This window comes from Phascolarctos cinereus, unplaced genomic scaffold (assembly GCF_003287225.1).
Source record: "Phascolarctos cinereus isolate Bilbo 61053 unplaced genomic scaffold, phaCin_HiC Scaffold_3;HRSCAF=262, whole genome shotgun sequence".
Lineage (NCBI taxonomy): Eukaryota > Metazoa > Chordata > Mammalia > Diprotodontia > Phascolarctidae > Phascolarctos > Phascolarctos cinereus.
In genome coordinates this window covers 136,929,633-136,951,409 of record NW_027555736.1, presented here as the reverse complement: position 1 = coordinate 136,951,409, position 21,777 = coordinate 136,929,633, and the positions used below count along the sequence as shown (strand labels likewise).

At 36.3% G+C, this 21,777-nt stretch overlaps 1 protein-coding gene across 2 annotated transcripts in view; it reads left to right on the top strand.

Annotated features, from left to right (window-relative positions):
- The window catches only part of MTMR10 (myotubularin related protein 10), a 67,899-nt gene that overhangs the window by 23,624 nt on the left and 22,498 nt on the right, over positions 1-21,777 (top strand). For both annotated transcript variants that reach the window (XM_020968620.2, XM_078151181.1), the window contains exons 4-7: positions 1,403-1,475; positions 2,467-2,609; positions 15,856-15,946; positions 19,311-19,479. In XM_020968620.2, coding sequence (XP_020824279.1) covers positions 1,403-1,475; positions 2,467-2,609; positions 15,856-15,946; positions 19,311-19,479 — 476 coding nt within the window. The remainder of the gene's footprint in view (positions 1-1,402; positions 1,476-2,466; positions 2,610-15,855; positions 15,947-19,310; positions 19,480-21,777) is intronic.

Here is a 21,777-nt window from a genome sequence, read left to right as displayed (position 1 = left end):
ATAACTTGTTTGGTGAGTGTATACAGCATTTTCCTTGTCAGTCTGATTGTATGAAAAATAGTTATTTGAGAAAATGTCAGTGCTAGCAGTTGTTTCACCATCTTTTTAATATGAAATTATGTTTGTATCAAAATACTTTTTACTTATTGCAGTTTTTTGGCATGAAAAGAGGCTCAGTTTTCCTCTTTTGATTTAGAATTTCTCCTTGCTATCAGATTGCCTAGATGAGCATTTATTGGTTGTTTTAATTGTTTCAAGGCCAGAATTCTATCTCTTTTTATATTCCTTGACCTTAACACAGCGCTTAGAACATAGTAAGTATTTAAATACTTTTCCATTCCGTATGGCCAAATTATATTGAAAAATGCTGAGTCTGAGCATTGTGTTAGGGCAATGCCTATAAGATGCATCCATTTTATTCCTATGATACATCATTTATTCCTTCTGCTCTGACTTCATCCTTAACACTGGACATTTGTGTGTGGATCGATCAACTCAGATCTGAAAAATTTTATAAATTGCCCTATTGACAATATCCTTCATAAGTGAATAGCTAAATTTGAAAATAATAAAAATACTAACAGCAAGTGAGTAAATAAAATGCAGATTACCAAATATTTAAAAAAACTGAATAAAACATCAATTCTTGAATAAGCTTTTTGCTCATAAGAGATATTTTCCACAATTAATATGAGTTATTGTAAATGGCATTGAAAAGAACCCATAGACCTTCATTGAAATAGGAATAATTTTGATGGTAGAGCTAAATGTTTTCTACTACAGGCAATTAGATTACCAATTCACTTTAAATGTGATTATAGCTTCATACAGAGCTATCCTTAGAATACAGCGTATAAGTATGATTGCCTCCCCCAGACTTTTAGCATTTAGGTTGTACAGTGGATAAAGCATGGGGCCTAGAATCAGCCTCAGTTCAAATCTAGCCTTAAACACTTATGAGCTGTGTGATCTGGCAGGTTACTTAACCTTGTTTGCCTCAGTTTTCTCATCTGTAAAATAAGCTGAAGAAAGAAATGTTAGACCACTCTGGTGTTTTTGCTAAGAAAACCCCAAAATGGGGTCATGAAGGAGTTGGACATGACTAAAACAACTGAACAACAGCAAAGAGGCAGCAAACCCAGTAACACTGCCCTTTCCCACTTCACACATTTTAATCCACATGAAATCTTGTTGAGACTACAGTTTATCCTAGGTAAGGACTATCATAATAATGATATAGGCCCATATGCCTTCTGTACCTTGGCCTTGGTTGCAAATTTTTTATTTTTTGTTTTCTTTATTTTTAAAAGTGCTATAAAAAACTTGTTTAGCCTTTAGAATGTAAGTATATAACTCACTATGGCTGAAAACTTTGTAAGCAGAAATATTTTTTTAATTTCAGAAATTTCATTATAAAAACCTTCTCCTTGGTGAACATGATGTCCCTTTAACATGTATTGAGCAAATTGTAACAGGTATGTACATGATCTGAGTAAATAGTTTTTAACAAGTTGATTTTGCTCAGAAATTAGAATATTGATGCAAGAGTCTAAAGTTGCTTAGATTATCCTTCTGTTAACTTTTTACTTTTTGATGAGTAAAGAGGTTCATCGAAGTTTATATTTGATGTCAAATGTTACTTGGGTTTCAACAGGATTACGAATCTAAATAACAAGGTTAAAAGAATTAATTTGTAACTGTTATTTGGCAGCAACATGTAAGTAAAAAGAGTGCTGGGCTTTGGAGCCAAAACACTAGCTTTCAAATCCTCAGTCCTACATGTGTTCCCTATGTGATCTTGGTTATTTTATTTGGAACTTCTTGAGTATTTATTTCCTTGTCTCTAGAATAGAGATAATACTTGTATTACCTGTTTCACAAGGTTGCTTCATAAACCTGAGTCATTATTCTAGGTTGGCAAATTAGGACCCCTAAGCCAAATCCAGTCTACTGGCTGTCATTGTGTATTTACATTTACATTTTGCAAAAACCATTCTTAACTCATAGGCTGTATAAAAAACAGGTGACAAGCTTGGGTTTAGCCCGTGAGTGCTTGTTTGCTGATCCCTGTGCTATATGAATGAATTATGTCATTGTAGTAGTGGATATTATAGTGTGGATATAAATTTTTATATTGTCTTGGTTATTGCTATCATTTTTTAATTAATAGATTTAAAATTTAATAATTTTATCTGAAGTGATACTTTTTAGTAGTTGTTTTAATTTGAAAAACATTTATCTAGTTGCACACAGTCAACTCCCAATCTTCCCAAAATAGACTCAAGGACAGGGGAAAAACATTGAATACTAGATGAAAGCCTAAATTATTTAGTGCTCAAATTATGGCAGTTTCGATATTTTAAGTAATATTTTGCTAAAACATGCTTTATTGATGAGTATTGGAGATTATGCATTTAAAAACATCATTTAACAGTGTTCTTTCTTTAAAATCTTCTTTTATTTCAGTAAATGACAACAGAAGGAAACAGAAGATCCTAGGCCCCAACCAGAAACTCAAATTTAATCCAACAGAGCTAATTATTTATTGTAAAGATTTCAGAATTGTTAGATTTCGCTTTGATGAAGCGGGTCCTGAAAGTGCCAAAAAGGTAACGTGCCATTCAGTTTTAGGATAGTCTTTTGTTTGATAGTATGCTTACTAATTTTTGGGGGGAGTTCTTGTTATGAAACATGAATAAAGGACTAGCTTGAATCATTTCTCCAGTATCACCTAAATAACTACATAGCTTACTCATAGTAGGCACTTACTTGCTCATAGTAGGCATTTAATGTTTTATTTTGAATAGTTAAACTATATTAACTATATTAACTGTCATTCTCTTGAGTTTTGTTCTGCATAGAGCTTACTAAATAAAACAGTATTCAGCAAGAATCAATCATAGGCTGGATTAGAATTAATGAATTTGATATTCTCTTGCATTCTGGGAAATGTTCACCTATCATTTAGTGAGAGAAGTTAAGGAGAGGAAATCCTTTGTTCTTATTCCATGTTTTGAATCCTGACAGAACCAAGTCAGGGTTCTTTCTCATCCAGTATTGACTCTTTGGGGCTGCCTTGGCAGTGCAGTAAACATGAGGAGATTGTTAGGAATTTTTATTTAGTACACCTCTCCCCTTGCTACCTTTCCCACCCAACTTCTTTAGAGAGTAGATATGATCCTTCTGTCTTATGTTTGCTAAGTATATGGAATAGCCATATGTAATGGTATAAAGAGAAACTTCACTTCTGAGTTAACTTCAATCAACAGGCTTTTATTAAGTTCCTAGTATATGCCGGGCACTTTGTTAGGGACTGGGAATACAAAGACAAAAAATAAAGCAATCACTGTTCTTAAGGATCTTGCATCCTACTGGGGAGACAACATGTATGTATCCCAACTATATACAGAATAATTACAAAATAGTTAAATTACAAATAAATAATTACAAAATAATTAAATTAGTATTTGTGGTAATATTAAGAAATTCTGTGTTAGAAGATGGTGCTTAAGCTGTATCTTGAAGGAATGGAGTGAATTCTGTAGTTTAGAGGTGAAAAAGTAGTACTTGCAAGGCATGTTAGCCATTATGAAGACATAGAGATGGGAAATAAAATACACTCTTAAAGAACTCCTTTTATTTATTTCAACTCAACTAAGCCATTTTTTTACCCCTTGACTGAGAGAAAAATGTGCATTAAATACTTTTTTCTATATATGTGAAACTGAACAAGGTGTTTAATAAGGGACCACAAAAACCATGGTCTGTTTTCAGGATTTATAACTTAAGCTAAGAAAAATAGAACTCATCCATTGAAAAATAATGAAAATAGTTAAAGGATTAGAAAATAGTGCTACTTAGAAAACTGAGAAGTCACTGGGACTGTGAGATGGAAAATAAAAAGGAAAGGAAGAGCCAAGAAAATGGAGTATTAGGAAAAGGGAGCTTAGCACCCCATGACTACTCCTCCACAAAGATCTAGGAAACACACCAGACCAAGTTCTGATTGGGAAATCCAAGAAAAAATTAGTGTCATTTTTCTTGCCAGGTTAGCATAGGGGGACAGACAAATCTATAGACACTGGGGACAGAGTCTAATAGGGAGATTGTAGTGTGGAGCACTGCAGCACAGTGTTTTAAAGAGATTGTGCACTAGAAGCAATTTCAGAGCTGTATAAGGGGGCCCAATTTTAAGTGGAGGGACAGGTGCCAGTTGGCAGCTGTATTGCTGATACTCAGTTCACATATCAAGTGTGGCCTAGGGAAGGGATCTGTGCTTAGGGGTGGTAATCCACAGTGAGGCATGGTTGTGGGCCCTGGGCCGAGTTCTTCGCAAGGCATAAGGTCGGGATCAAGCAGCAGCACTTGTCTGACTGACCCCAGGAGTAGAGTATTGTCTCAGTTCCAGTCACCAGCCCAGTCTGAAGCTTACTGATGGTAACTAAGGTCTAGCAGTAGTCTACTGGAACTCCAGCCAGGGGCGAAACTAGAGCTGTGTTGCTTAGTCCCAAAATCCAAGCCAGAAACTTGCCAGAGTTCAGACTAGGAGAGACTATCTTGGATCAGAGTACTTTGGAGTACTGAAAGTTTGCAGATTTCCCCCAGCTGGAGCTGTCCCTGAGATCCTGGAATAACATGATACTCAGTACCTTCAAGAAAGCAGCAGTAGGACACAAACTCAGTTCAGACATTCCCTCTGAAGTGGGTATAACCTGGCCTTAACGTAAAGTATGAATCAGGAAATAGGCTGTAGTAATGAGCAAACAAGAAAAAATCCCACCATTAAGAACTATTATGATGACAAGGATGCTTAAGACATAATCCCAGAAAAAGAGAATGACTTCAATATATCTACAAGCAAAGCTTCAAAGAAAGACACAGCTTGGGCACAAGTTCAACTATAGTTCCTGTAAGAGATGAAGCAGGATTGTTTTTTAAAGAATTAAAAATGATTTTAAAAACCAAATGAAAGCATGGGGACTGGGAGTAGGGGATGGGAAGATAAATGAGAGCTGTGAAAGAATTGAAGAGAATCAGCAGCTTGGAACAAGAAATACAAAACCTTAACCCAAGAAAGAACTACTTGAAAATATAATGGATCATGTAGAAAATCTAGTAAGTGCATGCTACAATAAGAAATATTAAAATAAGTCAAAAGACTGGAAAAATAGAAGAGAATATAAGTTATCTCAGCAGAAACAGCTGGAAAACACGTTGAAGAGAAGAAATTGTTTAATAATCACTATACAACCCCTCCAAAAAAGCATGGATATCGTATTTTAAGAAATGATAACTGTTTTTATTTTTATGCCCAGGTCTCTTAAGATCAGAGGACAAAGTGAAAATAAAAAGAGCCCACAAGTTACTCCTTTCAGTTCAACTCATTAAACATTAAATACCTGCTATGTGCCAGGCACTGTACGAAGTCTTAGGGATAAAAATAAGAAGAAGGCAGAGCTTACAATGTAATGGTAGAACACAACACATAAATGGAAGTTAAAAAGTGGAAAGGAGATAGTTGATCCCTGGAGTTGAAACAACCAAGCAGAACTTGGAAAATGGAGAGTTACCCAGAAAGTTCTGATCTGAGTTCTGTGTAAAGGAGAGCTTTGGGAAGAGTTTATTGCTCTACTCTTTAACCCTCCATTGAGAGGGAAGAGGCAACAGAGGAGTTGAGTAGGTATTGAGTACCAAAAACTGAATCTTCATGATGATGAGATTTCAGATGATCAGTTTATCCTGAGGGAAGCATAAGGTTCTGTGGAATCGAAACCAAGCAGATTTGTTGAGAAGAATTGAGAGTTTCTCCTGAAAGAAACCTCAAGATGAAAACTTCCAGGAACATTATAGTCAGGATTCAGAATTTCCAAGTCAAAGGAAAAATACTGCAAGTAATCAGAAAGAAACAATTCCTGTTTGGAGGAGCCACCCCCAGAATCCCACACCATTTAGCAGTCACCATTCTAAAGGAATGAGGAGTTTGGAATACTGTATATTAGAAGGCAAAAGGTAGAGGCTTATGACCAAGAATCAATCAGCAAAAAAAAGACCTTGGGTAATTCAGCTCATCTCTGTTTGCGTTAGTTTCCTTAACTGTAAAATAGGGACATTAATAGCACCTACTTCTAGGATTGTCGTGAGGATCAAATTATGTAATATTTGTGAAGCTCTTAGTGTAGTGCCTGGCACATAGTAGTTGTTGTCCTTCCTGCTTAAAGAAGACCAAAATACCATCATTATTTTAGAGTCAAGTTACAGTTTGATGGACTGTGGCTCATCAGACCAATACAAGATTGGAAGGCTCTACCACAGGTTAGCACAAGTAGTACATGTGAACATTGGGAGTGGAGATGTCTCTAAATTTGCACATCTCATTTCTTTTGAGCTGCTGCAATTCTGCTTTGTTCATAGAGCACAGCTCCTTTGATGTGGGCACACCATGCTGGGTTGTCCTGTGCCACTGTCTTCAGTATGTCACAATTGATTACACAGTTCTTCAGAGAGGCCTTGAAAGCCTCCTTGTTTTGCTTCTTCTGATCACCATGTGAGCACTTGCCTTGTGTGAATTCTCTGTAAGATAAGTCTTTTAGACAAATGTACATTTGGCATTTGGAATTTGAAGCCAGCCTATCAGAGTTGCATTCTCTGAAGTAGAGTTTGAAGATTTGGCTGTTCAGCTCAAGAAAGGACCTCAGTTCTGATACTTTACTTATATTGCCAGGTGATCTTTAGAATCTTCCTAAGACAATTCAAATGGAAGTAATTCAGTTTCTTGGCATGGTGCTGGTGGACCGTCCAGGTTTTACAGGCATACAGCAATGAGGTCAGCACAATGGCTTTGTAGACCTTCAGTTGGGTAGGCAGTCTGATACCTCATCTCACCCATACTTTTCCTTTGGAGCTTTCCAAACACTGAGCTAGCTCTGGCAATGCATATGTTAGCCTCATCATCTGTGTGTGCATTGTGCATCCCTGGAAAGTAAACTGCCAAGGTAAGTGAACAAAATCTCTCCATTTGTTACAACCAGTGTTTCCATGTATAGATGGTGTAGTGCTGGCTAGTGTTTTCTTGGTGTTAATCTTCAGGCCAAAATTAGCACAAGCAGCAGAGAATCAATTTGTACTCTGTTGCATCTCAGGTTCAGGGGCTGCACTGAGTACACAGTCATCTGTGAACAAAAAATTGAGCACCAACTCTCCCTCCACTTTAATCTTGGCTTGTAGCCTTTTTACGTGAAACAATTTACTGTCGTTGACTTTGATGTCGTTTTCATCCTCATTGAGGGCATCTGACAACATTAGTGGAAACATGATAAAAAGCATGGGAACAAGCGGACAGCCCTGCTTCACTTCATTGGGATTGGGAAAGCACAGTAGTATTGTCTGTTATCCAGAACCCATGCAAACATGCCATCATGAAATACATAAAATGTATTGTAGTGAATTGTATTACATACAGTGAAATAGTGATAAACTTTTCCTCGAAAACAAATTTTCTCATGATCTCCCATGAGCAAATCTACTGATGATGATGACTGATACAGGGAACTGATTCAAGATGATAAGAATAAAAGCAATTTCCCAGTTAATAAATGGTCAAAGGATATGAGCAGACATTTTGCAAAGGAAGAAATCTAAGCTCTCAATAGCTGTATTTTAAAAAATGCTCTGAATTTCTAATTCGAAAAATACAAATGAAAACATTCTAACTATATACTTCATACTTTTTTGATTAACAAGTGATGGAAAGGCTATGGGAAAATAGGTACATTAACACATTTTTGGTGGAGCTCTGGACTGGTTCAGCCATCCTGGAAAGCAATTTGGAACTATTCCTCCAAAACTAGTGCCTACCTTTTGACCCAGCAATACCACTACCAGATCTATACCCCAAAGAGATCAATAAAAGAGCAAAAGGACCCATATGTATAAAACTATAGCAACTCTTTTTGTAGTGTCAGGAAATTGGAAACTAGGGTGATGCCCATAATTTTGGGACTAGTGGAACAAATTATCATATGTGAATGTTATGGAAAACTGTACTGTAAGAAATGAAGTGGATGGTTAACAGAAAACAATCTAAGAAGGCTAATGCAGAGCGAAGTGAGCAGAACCAAGAAAAAAATTATATAGCAACAACAGACAGTTTTTAAAGACTTAGGATCTCTGGTAGATGCAGTGACTAAACAATTCTAGAGGACTTGTAATCATATATTCTGCCTACCTCAGGACAGAGGTACTGGTCTTAAGGTTCATATTGAGACTTTTTGGACAGTCGTCAATGTGAGAAGTTGTTTATGTGCCTATAACAGTAAGTTTTATTTTTATTGCTTTCTTAATGAGAGTGCTGGGTGGATAAGCAGAGAAAGAACACTTTTATTGACTGAAAAAATTATAAAAAGGAAAAAAGGTTACTTAGGGCTTTTATATGAAATATTTTCTATTTTGATTAAGAAAAGAATGAAATGAACAAGCAATTTTTGCGTCAAACCTTAGGAATTGAAGAATTCTACCACCATTATGCATTATGATGGGAAGATTGGGTTGGAAGGACTTTTCAACCAAATGATTTTTTGAGACTAACTATCTTCTAGGAATGTTTTTATGACTTTCCCAGCAGCAAGTATACTTTTCTGTTCTACACTTTAGGATTCTTACATCATCTTAGATACTAACATAAACTTACTGACACTGAAATTGTTTCATCTAATGTAAATGATCCTTTTTTTCTCCATGATGACACTGGAAAAGAGAAAAGGGGGGAGAACTGAAAGCTGTCTTCAGTTAGATAAGGGCTCTCATATAGAAGGGAAAGTGGACTTGTTCTGTATTGTTGCTGTGAGCAGTCAAGTGGCAAGTATTTATTTAGTGCCTAATGTGTGCCAAGTGGGAGGGAATACGCATTTATATAATGCCTACTATATGCCAGGCACTGTATTAAGCAGTTTGCTAATATTCTCTCATTTGATCCTCACAACTCTCCAACAACAAAGTAGGTGGTGGTATGATCAGCATCTTTGTTGTTCAGTCATTAGAGTCATGTCCAGCTCTTCGTGACCCTATTTGAGGTTTACCTGAAAAGCTACAGGAGTGGTTTGCCATTTCCTTCTTCAGCTCATCTTATAGATGAGGAAACTTAGGCAGACAGAATTAAGTGACTTCCTCAGGGTCACACAGCTAATAAATATGTGGCTAGATTTGAATTCAGATGAGAAATCTTCCAGAATCCAGGCCTGGCCCTCTCCTGTGCCACTTAGATGGCCAGAGTCACACATCTAGTGTCTTTGGCTGGATTTGAACTTGGGTCTTTCTGATGAGGGACAGCATGCCATAGATAAGAGTATTGAATAGAGAGAGAATTGGCCAGAAAGACTTGGGTTCAAGTTCTGCCTCTGACATATACTGACATATATTTTGTGACTTTGGCCTAATCTCTCAGGGCTGTTGGCTAACTCTTTTAAGACTGTAAATAGTGGAGATGGTCGTGACATGCACTGGTAAAGAGAGTTTCATCTATGTTCCCTAGTTGAACCATCTGGAGAATTATATTTCATTCTGGGTAACAAATTTTAGGAATGACATTGAGAAGATTGTTAATATACAGAGATTGGCTAGCATGATGAGAGGGATTGAAAATAATTCTGTTCAAGGATCATTTGAAAAATTGACCATATTTATCATGGAGAATAGAATTAGTAGGAAGACCATGTTGGCAGTCTTCCGGTATTCAAGGGTTTAACAATGCATGGAAGAGGTATTAACTTTGTTTTGCTTGATTCCAGAGTGTAGAACTAGAAAACACCAGGTAGAAGTGTAGAAAGGCAGTTTGCCTAATTATAATGAAAAACTTCCTTGTAATTAGCATTTCCCCAAATAGAATGGACCTCTTTAGAAGACAATAAGTTTTTTTTTCCTGTTAAGCTTGAATTATTTGACAATAAATTCTTAATCACTAGAAAATTTTAATTAAGTTGATATTAAGTTGGATAACGATTTGGGACGTTGTAGAAGAGATTCCTGTTTAAGTATGCATTGGACTAGATGATTTGAGGCGCCTTCTGACTTTGACATTCCATGATTCTAAGTCACAGGGAAGCAATTTTTGGTTTAATAAAGGAAAGTCAGCCTTCACAGCTCTTGAAAACTGTCTTTGAAGTTGTATGAAGGTTGCAGACTGTGCTGGAAAGGATGTCAGTATTAATGAGATTGTTTATCCCTTAGGTATTGAAATTTAAGTAAAGGAAAACTTTTTAATTAGATCTGTTAGTCCAATAATAGAACAGTTTGCTTCATGATACAGTAAATTTTCTTCCACTAAAAATATTAAAGCAGAGACTGATAGAGATTCATATATTGCTAAGGAATTTGTATTATGCTGAATCCAAAATTCCCTAAGGTCTCTTCCAACGCTGAGATTTTGTGATTCTCATATTTTATTAACCCAAGACATCTTTTCCTCATGTAGAACGATTTTAGGACTGAACTGAATATATTTGTAAAAGCGTATTGCTTAAGTATTGTCATTCATGCTTAAGTATGCCACTGTTCTCTACTGTAAGAAATTTTGCTCAAAATGAAGTTGTCAGAATTAGATTATTCCCTTATTTGTAGTTTGAAATGAATGTGCAGTGTGTTTCTGATGAGGTCTAGAGGTTTAGGGGTGCTGGGACCCCAAAATCATGACACATGAGTCCTGTCTGAAAGAATTCGACCCAAACCTTCTTTCAACCAAAGGCAAGGTTTATTAAAGAACTGCCATATTAGCCAGACTCTTAAGGAATCTGAGCACTTGTAAGTTGTTGACTACATTGTAAAAATCTGAGCACCTTAATGGAGACAAGATGGACCTTATATACAGAAAGACTGTGGGAGGTATCTAGGATTGGCTGAGTAGTTTGGGGTGACTAGAGGAGGAGTTTAAGGAAGATCTGAATGGGAGTGGTCAGTAAACTGGGGTAAACAGAACTCCTGGGACCTGGACTGTTTAGCCAAGGGAGAATGAAGCCAGCTGGAATTAAGTGTGGGAGATGGCCAGCGGCCATAGGGAGGTAAGACAATGGAGGGCTAGGCTAGGTTGAGGGTAACAAAATTGGGAGATTGGGCATAGCCACGGTGAAAGGCTAATTGATAGAATTGTGGTCTCAGGAGAATGCCAGAGAACTGATTGATCTAGTGGGAGAATTCTTGGGCAGTCCAAGGTTTTCTAGGTCCTTTAGACAATTGGGGCCCAAATTGAGACAAAGGTCTCAGTTTGGGCCCGTACCCTATCATTTCCACACAGGACCCAAAATGATTGCTACACCTAGTCTCTGATATACAGTTATCCAGAATTTGACCATCTGGTGATGGTGAAAGCTTAGAAATCTTGTATGTTTTATAGAATGAAAAATTATAATTATCTATTGATGGATCTGTTTGGTGGTTTTCTGAAATTTAATTTTTTGCCTTGCATACACTGGAACATGAATTAAACTACTCTGACCATTAAAATTAAAATCTTAATCTCTTAAAATTGTAACTGGAAAGGTGATCAAATTTGATAAAATCACTGTAGCCTTCTTTCCATCCCTAAACCTTTTCTTTGTACCACTATTCAGTTTATGGGAAGTAACTGCCAAGTTACCTAACATATTGGATGGTTAAGAAGAGAATGCTTGTAAACCTTTGCACAAGTATGGTATGAGTTATTACTATTATTATTTATAATTGTGCTTCCCAAGCCTTGGCTGCTTTTGTTTCATTTTTGCCTTGTCTCTATATCCCTAGCACCTAGTTCAATGCCTGGAATATAGTGCTTAGTAAATAATTGATTAAATTGGCTTAAAAAGATAATTTTATGTTAGTTTATATTAAGGCATTCCTATCTCTTCTCCATAATATCGTCATCCTGTACCACAATTTATTTTCTGTGGTAAAAGAGTAAATATTAATCTTCTGTAAAAGCACATATAGATAAATTCTAGGGTGATAATAATTAATCTTACCATGTAGTAATTTCTGATTTTTCACCTAAATGAAACTAAATTTTGCAAGTCTGTCAATTTAGGAGTTGCTGTTAGAAAAAAAACTAGAAATGAAAATAATCTCATTAAATAGTAAATACGAAAAGTATGAAGAACAAGGTTATTGTATCAAAATGCAGCTATGTCTTTTTAGCATTTCCTTTATTCCTAATTTCATTTCTCAAAATATGTTACAATGGTATGCATATTATGTGTAAGTATATACATATGCATGTTTATATGCACATATTTTATTTATGGATTACAAAAAATAAATTATACAAACACATCTAGTTAAAATTCCTATCTCCAACTTCAACTGATATAAGTTACCAAATTTATTTTCAAAATATCTATAAACTTCTTTAGACTCCTTTAAGTGCAGATGCTGCTGTATATACCCATTTGTTTTCTGATATTAAGTGCCCCCCTTTTGATAAAACAGCTTTTTTGCCTCTTTCACTTTATATTTATATAGATGTGTTTCTCAAGAGTATTTTAAAAATAGATTTTTTTCTTCCACCTTCTTTGTTTTTTCTTTTGTAACTGCAAAATGTGTAATCCCTGAGTTCCTAGGTTTTCAGTTAAACGTAGTGCTTACTATCTCTCACTGTTCTAAGCATTTTATAATTATTATCTCCTTTGATCCTCTCAACAACCCTGAGAGATAGGTGTTATTATTATCCCCATTTTACAGATAAGGAAACTGAGGCAAACAGGTTAAGTGATTTACCCAAAGTCACGTGGCGGCTAGTAAATGTCAGAGGCTGGATTTGAGTTCAGGTCATTTTGACTTTAGGCTTAGGGCTTTATATAGGCCCTATCTAGCTGTCACTTAGCTGTGTTGCTAAAGACCAAAGTCATTATATTTTGCTTTCCTCACATCTTAGGAAAAGTAATATTCAGATATTGACTTGGGATGCTTTCCTCTGTGTGCAAATGCATGTCTGCTTTTTATATACCATAACCTATTGATAGTATCATTTTTAGTTCTAAAGCACTCTGTGCATGCATGCACGCACGCACACATATACACACAGGATGATTCAAGAGATCACATTCTTTGTTTTACTTTTTACTAAATTTCTCAACTTTGGGGTCATGTCCTTCATACATACCTACGCATATGAGAGTTCAGAATGTATAGAGAGCTTTCTTTGATTGCTGGGAGATTTAGAAAGAAAATGGAAGCTGTTGTATGCACAGCTCTCTAAAGATTTAAGACCCAGTAAACAAGAGGTGCCTTTTATGTAGTTAGAAAATCCAGAGATATTTAAAGATGATGTAATTTTGGAGTTGCCTCCTAAAGCTAGAAGTCTTGGAAGGCTTTGTAAAGAAAATGGGTATTGAGCAGAGATTTGAAGGGGAAGACGTGGTTTGGCAGAAAGGAATAGGAAGGGGCTTTCAGCAAGCAGGTACAGAGGACACCAAGTATTTGTGCTGCATGGAAACAAGACTAAGAGTATAGTCATGTAGCTATTCTGTTAGTTCTTAAAAGCAGCCATTTAGTGGCGAGGCTTAGAATTTAAAGTTAGGTGGTGTGACTTAGGGTAAAGACAAATGGGAGCCTTAGCAAGGGCAACATCATGATCAAAATGACATTTCAAGACAACTGTTGTAGATTAGAAGAAGGTTCTTGGATTCAAGGCAGCAGGTATTAGAATTGCTATGTCAGGAAAGCTGTAAAGTGACTAGGGCCTAAGCTGATAATCTGTGGCCAGAAGTAAAGAAAAAGGATCCATGTACAATAAATGTGAGGAAAAAAGCAGCAAGGCTTATAGCGAGTTGAAGTCAATGGAGAAATAAAGATATCATCAAGATACTGAGCCAGAAATAGAATAATGATACTTCTGATAGTGAATGGGGAAGTACAGTAGGGCTCATGTTAGAGGAAAGAATCTAAGAAATGGGTAAGCAAAATGTTAATGAGACCACAAATTTTAATAAAGAGGATGAATATCCTATAAGCAGTGAGAAATAAGAGACATTGAGTGAGATGACATGGTTAGAGATTTGGGTTTAGAAAGAGTTTTCAGCCGAAGGTAACAGTAAACTCTAGCCCATCTTATTTGTAACTTACTGTTTTAAGATTAGGAAACAAAGAGTGAATTGGTAAGGTGAATTTTCATTTTTCATAGAAATTGTTTACGTGTAGCATATGCATACAGAATGTTGTCATTATGTCTGACTATGTAGCTCTCGTTTTTAGCAATGTAAGTGAAGTCACCAGTATTTCTGCTTTTGTTTTTTAAGATAAAGTGTCCTGAAGATATGCCTAAATTTAGCTTAGCTATGAACTCTCCATTTATACTACAGAAGATTTTTAGATAACTTTAAAATATATTACATAACAGGATCTTTAGTCTCCAAAACATTTTACCAGACTAACCAAAATTGTCTTGTTTGTTCACTGCTGATACTTACACTTTGCCTCTCCATTATATTTTAGATCAGATTTGACTCACAAAGTTTTCTGCTTTTCTGTTCATAGCTAGGGAAGCAGGATCGTGTAAAGTTAGTGTAGAGTAGTAGTATCAAATAGAAATGGACTCCTGCAGCCAGCATATGAACTTAGAAAACCCCAAATTATATTATCTGTGTTGTATTTTTATTTATTTTGTTAAACATTTCACAATTACACTTTAATCTGGTTCAACAGCACTTGGTGTAGGAGGATATCTTAGATTTTAGAGAATGCGTGTTCAAGTCATGATTCTGAATCTTACTTTGTGATCTTGGCAAGTGTCCTAACCTCTCTGAGCCTTAGTTTCTTCATCTGTAAAATAGAGATGACAGTACTTGTCTTAGCTACCTCATATAGTTAATGTGAGAATCAGATGTCATAATAATATGTAAAACATCTTTGGTAAAAATTTGTCAAATTGGCACAAACATGCCATAGAAATATCAGCTAAGATGGACATATTACATCTCCCTATGGTTTTTTCTTTATAGTCTTACCTTGTCACCAAAAACCCAGAGAAGTGTCTTTTTATCCCACAAACTACTTTTCTAAAAAAAAGTAATTTTATTGATATTTCTTGTTTTAATGTCATTTGTATTTCCCTGTTTATCACCTTTAAGAGAGTTATGCCTTGTAACAGAATAAAAAAGGGATAAGTAAAACTAAACTCATTGAAAAATTCTGATGTTATATCCAGAATGTGCAGTGTCCACACTTGTGATTCCCTGCTTCTGGGAAGAAGACAGCTGGGGCAGAATGTAGTGCCTTTTTATCTCCCTATTTTAGGGCCAGCCTCCACACATTCATACCGAAGTGGACTTCTTTGCACTACTTTGTCTTTCATTTTCTTGTGGTTCTTTTTGTTCATTGAATTTATTTTGTAGGTTTGGTGAGCATGGGCGTTTGTTGTTGTCTTTAAGTCATTTTTTAGTCGTGTCCAATTCTTTGTGAACCCATTTGAGGTTTTCTTGGGCAAAGATACTGGAGTATCTATCTCATTTTACAGATGAGGAAACTGAGGCAAGCAGCGTTAAGTGACTGCCCAAGATCACATAGCTAGGAAATGTCTGAGGCCAGATTTGAACTCAGGGAAAATGAGTCTTTCTGACTCCAGGCCCAGCAATTTACCTGTTGCATTACCTAGTTGCCCTTTTAAAACCTGTGCTGGATATAAAACTTGGCGCATTCATGTTTAATAATAACCTGCCAATAATAAAATATTGTTTTGGGGGAAAAACATGTCATTTACTTTAAAAAAAATTGTTTTGGAGCATTGAACTTTATTTGATCAAAAGGCTTAGCTGTCACAAGATGATTTTTTACCAGTACTGTGTACATTTAATAATGCTAATTATTAAATGAAAATTCTAAGTGTAGAATTTTTCCTAGGTGTGCCTTGCGATAGCTCATTATTCTCAGCCAACAGATCTCCAGCTACTCTTTGCATTTGAATACGTTGGGGAAAAGTACCACAATCCAGGTAAATATGAACATATTGAATATTATTGCTTTCATTTCACATTACTATCAGGTTTTCGTGTAGAAAATTACAAAATACAGAAGATTTAAAGGATATCATATGCAGTAGTTAAAAAGGGAAACGCTGTTAGAAGAGTTGGTGATTGTCAGATTGTCATATGAAAAGGACCTAGGTCAAAACCAGCCATCTTTAAATATAGTAGTCAGATATTTTACCTTATCACCAAATGGTTTACCATAGGTCATTCTGACTTATATATTCTGATTAAAGAGGTTCATGTTGAATTTTTAAAAATATGTATTTTATTAATTGGTAGCTTGAGTTATGTTTACATTTCCTAAATTGGGAAGAAAATAAGGGATAGTTAAAAAGTATATAATCTTTGAAGTGACATAAACAAAAGCTGATGTAAAATTGTTTAATGAAAGCCACTTAGAGTTTTAAAGTACTAAATTTCTGTTTATGATAATAGTTTACAGTGATGGTTTGGGAAGAATGTGTATAATAGGAACTAACATAGGACAGCCAATTTAGTCAGGCATTATAGAAATGAAACAGTTCTGCCAATAAATCTCAGGAGTTAGCAGTGATACCAGGTGACATTCATCTGTACAGCTCTTCAGATTCTGTGTTTATATGAATTTAATTTTTATAAAAATTGGGGAATACCTTGATCTAGAAAAATCCTTGTTTGCTAGTGACTGTGGATTGGCACTTTTGCCCTACCCATCCTGTTAGGAGAAAAAAGTAATTCTAGTCAACCAGCAGATACTTATCAAAGGACTACTATGTGCTAAGCAGTGTGGAGAATATAAATTGATGAAAAGACCTAGTCTTTACTTCCATTGAGTTTTCAATTTAATAATAGCAATAAGACTTATAAATATGAAACAGAAAATAATCTAAGACAATATTACAAGGCTATTCCCAAAACAGAAGGGGTTGTGTAATGACAGTTCATTTGTATATCAGCTGTTTGGAATTCAAAATACATTTTCTCTTTAAAATTGCCTTATAAATCATGGGTAGGTCCCTAAATAAGATGGTAAGAAATGTATTTAATCCATAATATCCATAGAGTATAATACTATACTAAGTAAACATTAATATTACTAGGATTACACTAATATTACTAGTAATATACCACACTTTTAGGAAGTTAGTTTTAAGATCCTGGGAAGAGGGGGACCATTTGGTTCAAGAAAGAGGAGAACTTCATCCATTTTTCTTGAGTACAGGACTGAATCTAAGCATAATTTTGAAATCAGTCAGGTTTGTCTTTGGCTTCTTCTCACTTTGTAGTTTTCATCTCCCTTATTAGTCAGTGATCTCATGTCACTGAGTATCTGACTTTGGTGTCCCAACCCAATATTTTCCCTTTCTCTACTTCTGGCTTTTTTTTTGGGGTGGGGGGCAATTAGGGTTAAGTAACTTGCCCAGAGTCACACAGCTAGTAAGTGTCAAGTGTTTGGTCCGAGGCCGGATTTGGACTCAGTCCTCCTGACTTCAGGGCCAGTGCTCTATCCACTGTGCCACCTAGCTGCCCCCCCTTCTCTACTTCTGAATCTACACTTGTCCTCAAAACTATGTTTTCCCTCTCTTCCTCCCCACCCAAGCAACAGCATCTATGGCATTTTGGGGCTCTTTTGATAATAGAAGGGCATAATGAGTTCCTCAATGGCTCTTTGTATCTATGAATTGTTTGTAAGTCTGTGTAACCAAGTGATAAATTGTGTGGTACAGATTGTGAAAACTAGATCAATCGACAAAGATTTATAAAATAAGCTTTTATAAAATAAAACTTATTTTATAAAAAAGCATTATTATAAAATAAAATTCTTATTAAAACATTTTAATATAAATTTTTATAAATGTATGTGAAGTTTACATATGTTTATAATTTTAAGCCAAAACTTGACAGATAGGTTGAAGGGAGAGAAATTATTTCAGATCAGGGAAGTAGAGCAGATGAAAACATTTAGGAATAAATATAGCATTTCTGGAACAGTGAAGAGACTCCTCACTGTTAAAAATTGTTGCTGAAAATGAGGTTGATTGGATAAGATTGGGGACTGATTATAGAGTGCCCTAAAGGCCAAGTATAGGAATAGATTTAGTAAGTGATGGAGAATTGCAGTTTCAGAGCAACAAACTAATGTGATTAAAACCAGCCGTTGTGGAATATTAGTCTTACAGGAGTTTCAACAGAAATTAGTATGGAGCCAAGAATACTAGCTATAATCCAGGCATGCACTGATGGGAACCCCAACTAAGGTAATAGTAGTGGGGATGCTGAAGCAATGATTTTTAGGGAAAGATGACTGATTTTCTATAAGGAAAGACAGAGAAAGAGGAAATAAAAATTGCTTCAGAGTTTTGAGCCTTCACAACTGAAACGATAATGATGCTTTTTAAAGAGAGTTAATTTGTAAAGGGATCTTTTGATGGGTAGAGATGATTTTAATTTGAGATCTGATGAGTCTGAGGTAATAATTTTACATCTAAATGAAATTGTCAGTTACTAAGTAGGCGAAGATAATGATCTAAAAACTACATAGTTGGGAACCTTCAGTACAGTAGAGTGCTGAGGCCATTAAGAATCCATGAATCCTTCCACAGAGACATTGGAGAGAGAACACAGGATTAAGGGCTAACACTACAGTTGGGAGTGAGAGAGAACAACGGAAGTAATGGAGGACCTGACTAGGAGAATGGTACTGAAGTTAGTCAGCTCCTCCATTATTTCCCAACTAGCATTAACCCTTCACTAAGGGGATGGTCAAAAAGTGCCAGGTGTAACAGAGATTAAGGACATGGGAAGAGAATAGACTATTTGACCTTGTTAATAAAGCGGTTGTCAGCAACCAGTTGCAGTAGAGTGATAATGGAAGAGGCTACATTGAAAGAGTTAAGGAGGGAGTAAAAATAGAAGCAGTAGACTTAAACTGGTGAAAAGTTTGATAGTGAGGAGATAGAAAGAGTATCTAATCAGGGATTGTTTCTTCAGACTAGGTGTTTCCTATGCTGGATTGCATAGAAAGAAAAGATCCATTGGAAAGAAGTTATAGGATGAAGGGATAAGCGAGGAGTAAGGTTCTTCAGACATTGGAAAGGAATGGGTTCAATCTAGGCCAGAGGTGGAGCAGTTATATTATTAGGAGAAGGTAAAGGATACCTTTTCTATGAACAGCTGAGAGAAGGGTGAGTACATTTGGTATGAAGGCCTTAGGTTAAATGTGGGATCTCTGTAAGTAGTAGGCAAGACCTTTAATGAAAGTAACCAGGGAAGGGAATTGGAGACTTAACCAAAAATGATTATAAACACAACTTTTAAAAATTGTAAATCATATTGCTTTTTCTACAGCTAAAAATATTAATGGAATAGACCCTGGAGGTGGAGGAGTAACTGGTGGTAGTAGTCAAAAAACTCCTTTATTTGAAACTTTCTCTGATTGGGATAGAGAAATCAAGAGGACAGGTGCCTCAGAATGGAGAGTTTGTTCAATTAATGAGGGCTACATGATTTCTACTTGGTAAGTTTTTTTTAAAAATATCAACATTTAGCAAGAAAAAATACTCTTTAGTAATTGAAGTGTATTGGTATTGCTTGATTTTGATTTGTGATATTAACTTTAAGATGATCTCTTAATCTTTTATGAAATCCTCATTCTCTTTGATTTCTCTGAAGTATTTGATGCTGTTAACTACCATTTCCTCCTGACTGTTACTACTTGGGTTTTTGTGACACTACTCTTTTGATTTTTCTCTTACTTATCTCTCTGTTGCTTCTTAGTCTCCTTTGCTGGATTGTCATCTCTAATGCACCCTTTCCCAAACTGTAACTCTAAGGTTCAATCTTGGGCCCACTTTTCTCTCTCTCTGGTCTCTCTTTGACTTCATCATCTCCTGTTGGTCTAATTATCAGCTCTATGCAGATCGCTCAGGTCTATATTTCTGTTTGTTTTTTGTTTTTTGTTTTTAGGCAGTTGGGGTTAAGTGACTTGCCCAGGGTCATTCAGCTAGTAAGTGTCAAGTGTTTGGTCTGAGGCTGGATTTGAACTCAGGTACTTCTGACTTCAGGGCTGGTGCTCTATCTGTTGCACCACCTAGCTGCCCCTCTCAGGTCTATATTTCCAGCATTAATCTCTCTTTGGTGCTACAACTTGTGTCACCAACTGCTAACTGGATATTTGTGTAAATATGGATATATCTCCCACAAAACTCCAAAATACAACATATCCAAATACATGTGTACATATACATATATATGTGGGTGTGTATATATGTATGTATATATCTCCCATAAACCTCTGTCTAAAACTGAACTCATTATTTTCCCCCTCAGTCCTGCCTCTCTTGAACTTTTATCAAGGCTTCTACCATCCTTCTAGCTAGGTTAAGGATCTTGATGTCATCCTTCACTTGTGTTGGAAGTAGCTCTTAAAGCCAGCATTCACAACTCATTGAACAGTTAACAAAAGGAGGCTTACTTTGCTCTGTCACAGCAGGGATATGAAACAAGGATACAGTGTCACTTAGCTTCTCTGGACATGACCACTCTCGATTCTGCATGGAAACATATCTGATCATTAGGGTAGGAAATAATGATGGACATGGTGACTTCTGTGGTCTTAAGAAAACTACCAAGTCTGAGGTACCTCAGCTGCCTATGGCTGGGACTTTATGTGCCTTTAGGTGACTTGTGTCCTTTTTAGGAAAGGTATTTCCCAAGGTTTAGGGAAGGAGAAGAGGTACTGGGTTGGTTGGGGGAATAGAACCTGCATCAGGGCAACACTGGTTCTATCATTACTCTTCACACTGACTCATCCTCCCATTTCTCCTTCATTGCCTGTCTCATGTCTTGTTCCCTTCTCTTCACTCACACAGTTACCGCCTTAGTTTAGGCCCTCAACCACTTTCTAATATGTCTCTCTGCCTCAAGTTTCTCCCTTCTTCAGTCCTTCCTTTACATCACAGATCCCAAACTTCTTTTCCTAAATATCAGGTCTGACCATGTCAGTCCCGCAACCATAAATTTTGGGATTTAAAGCCTTTCAAAACCTTGCCCTTTCTAAGCTCATTATACGTTGCCTTCCACGTACATTTTGGTTCAGCCAGAATGGCCAGTATTCCTCATCAGTGGCACTCCATCACCCACTTCCATGCTTTTTTCCTGGCTATTTCCTATGTCTAGAATAGATTCACTCCTAACTTTAATCTTTCAGAATCCTCAGTTTTCTCTGAGACCTTCCATGTGCAACCTTTCTTGATTGCCACAACCACTTGAAGTTTTCCCCAAATCACCTTGTATCTGTTTTTTGATATACCTAAATATGCATATTTTTTCCCCGTGGCTAGCTATAAGCTCCTCAAAGTGGGAAGAACTAAGGAAGAGACTAAACATTTATCTTGTACCTACTGTGTGACAGACTTTTATACTAAGCTTTTATTTTTTACACATATCTCATTTGATCCTCATAACAACCCTGTGAGGTAGTTACTGTTATTATTCCTATTTTATAGTTGAGAAAACTGAGGCATATGGAGGTTAAGTGACTTCCTCATGACTGGCTTACACAGCTGGTGAGTATTGAGGTCAAATCTGGACTCCCACTTCTAGGCCCAGTTTTCTATCTGCTGTGCCACCAGCTGCCTCATTTCCTGGGGGCAGGAAACCTTTTGCTTTTTTCTTTGTACCCCCAGTGCCTTGCACGTAGTAGGTGCTTAATAAGTGCTTGCCACTTAAATAGTACTATATAACCAGTTCATTTTGTTGACCCTAGACTTAGCATGTGAAAGGTCCTGTTTATCTCTGTTCAGTACTTTTTTGC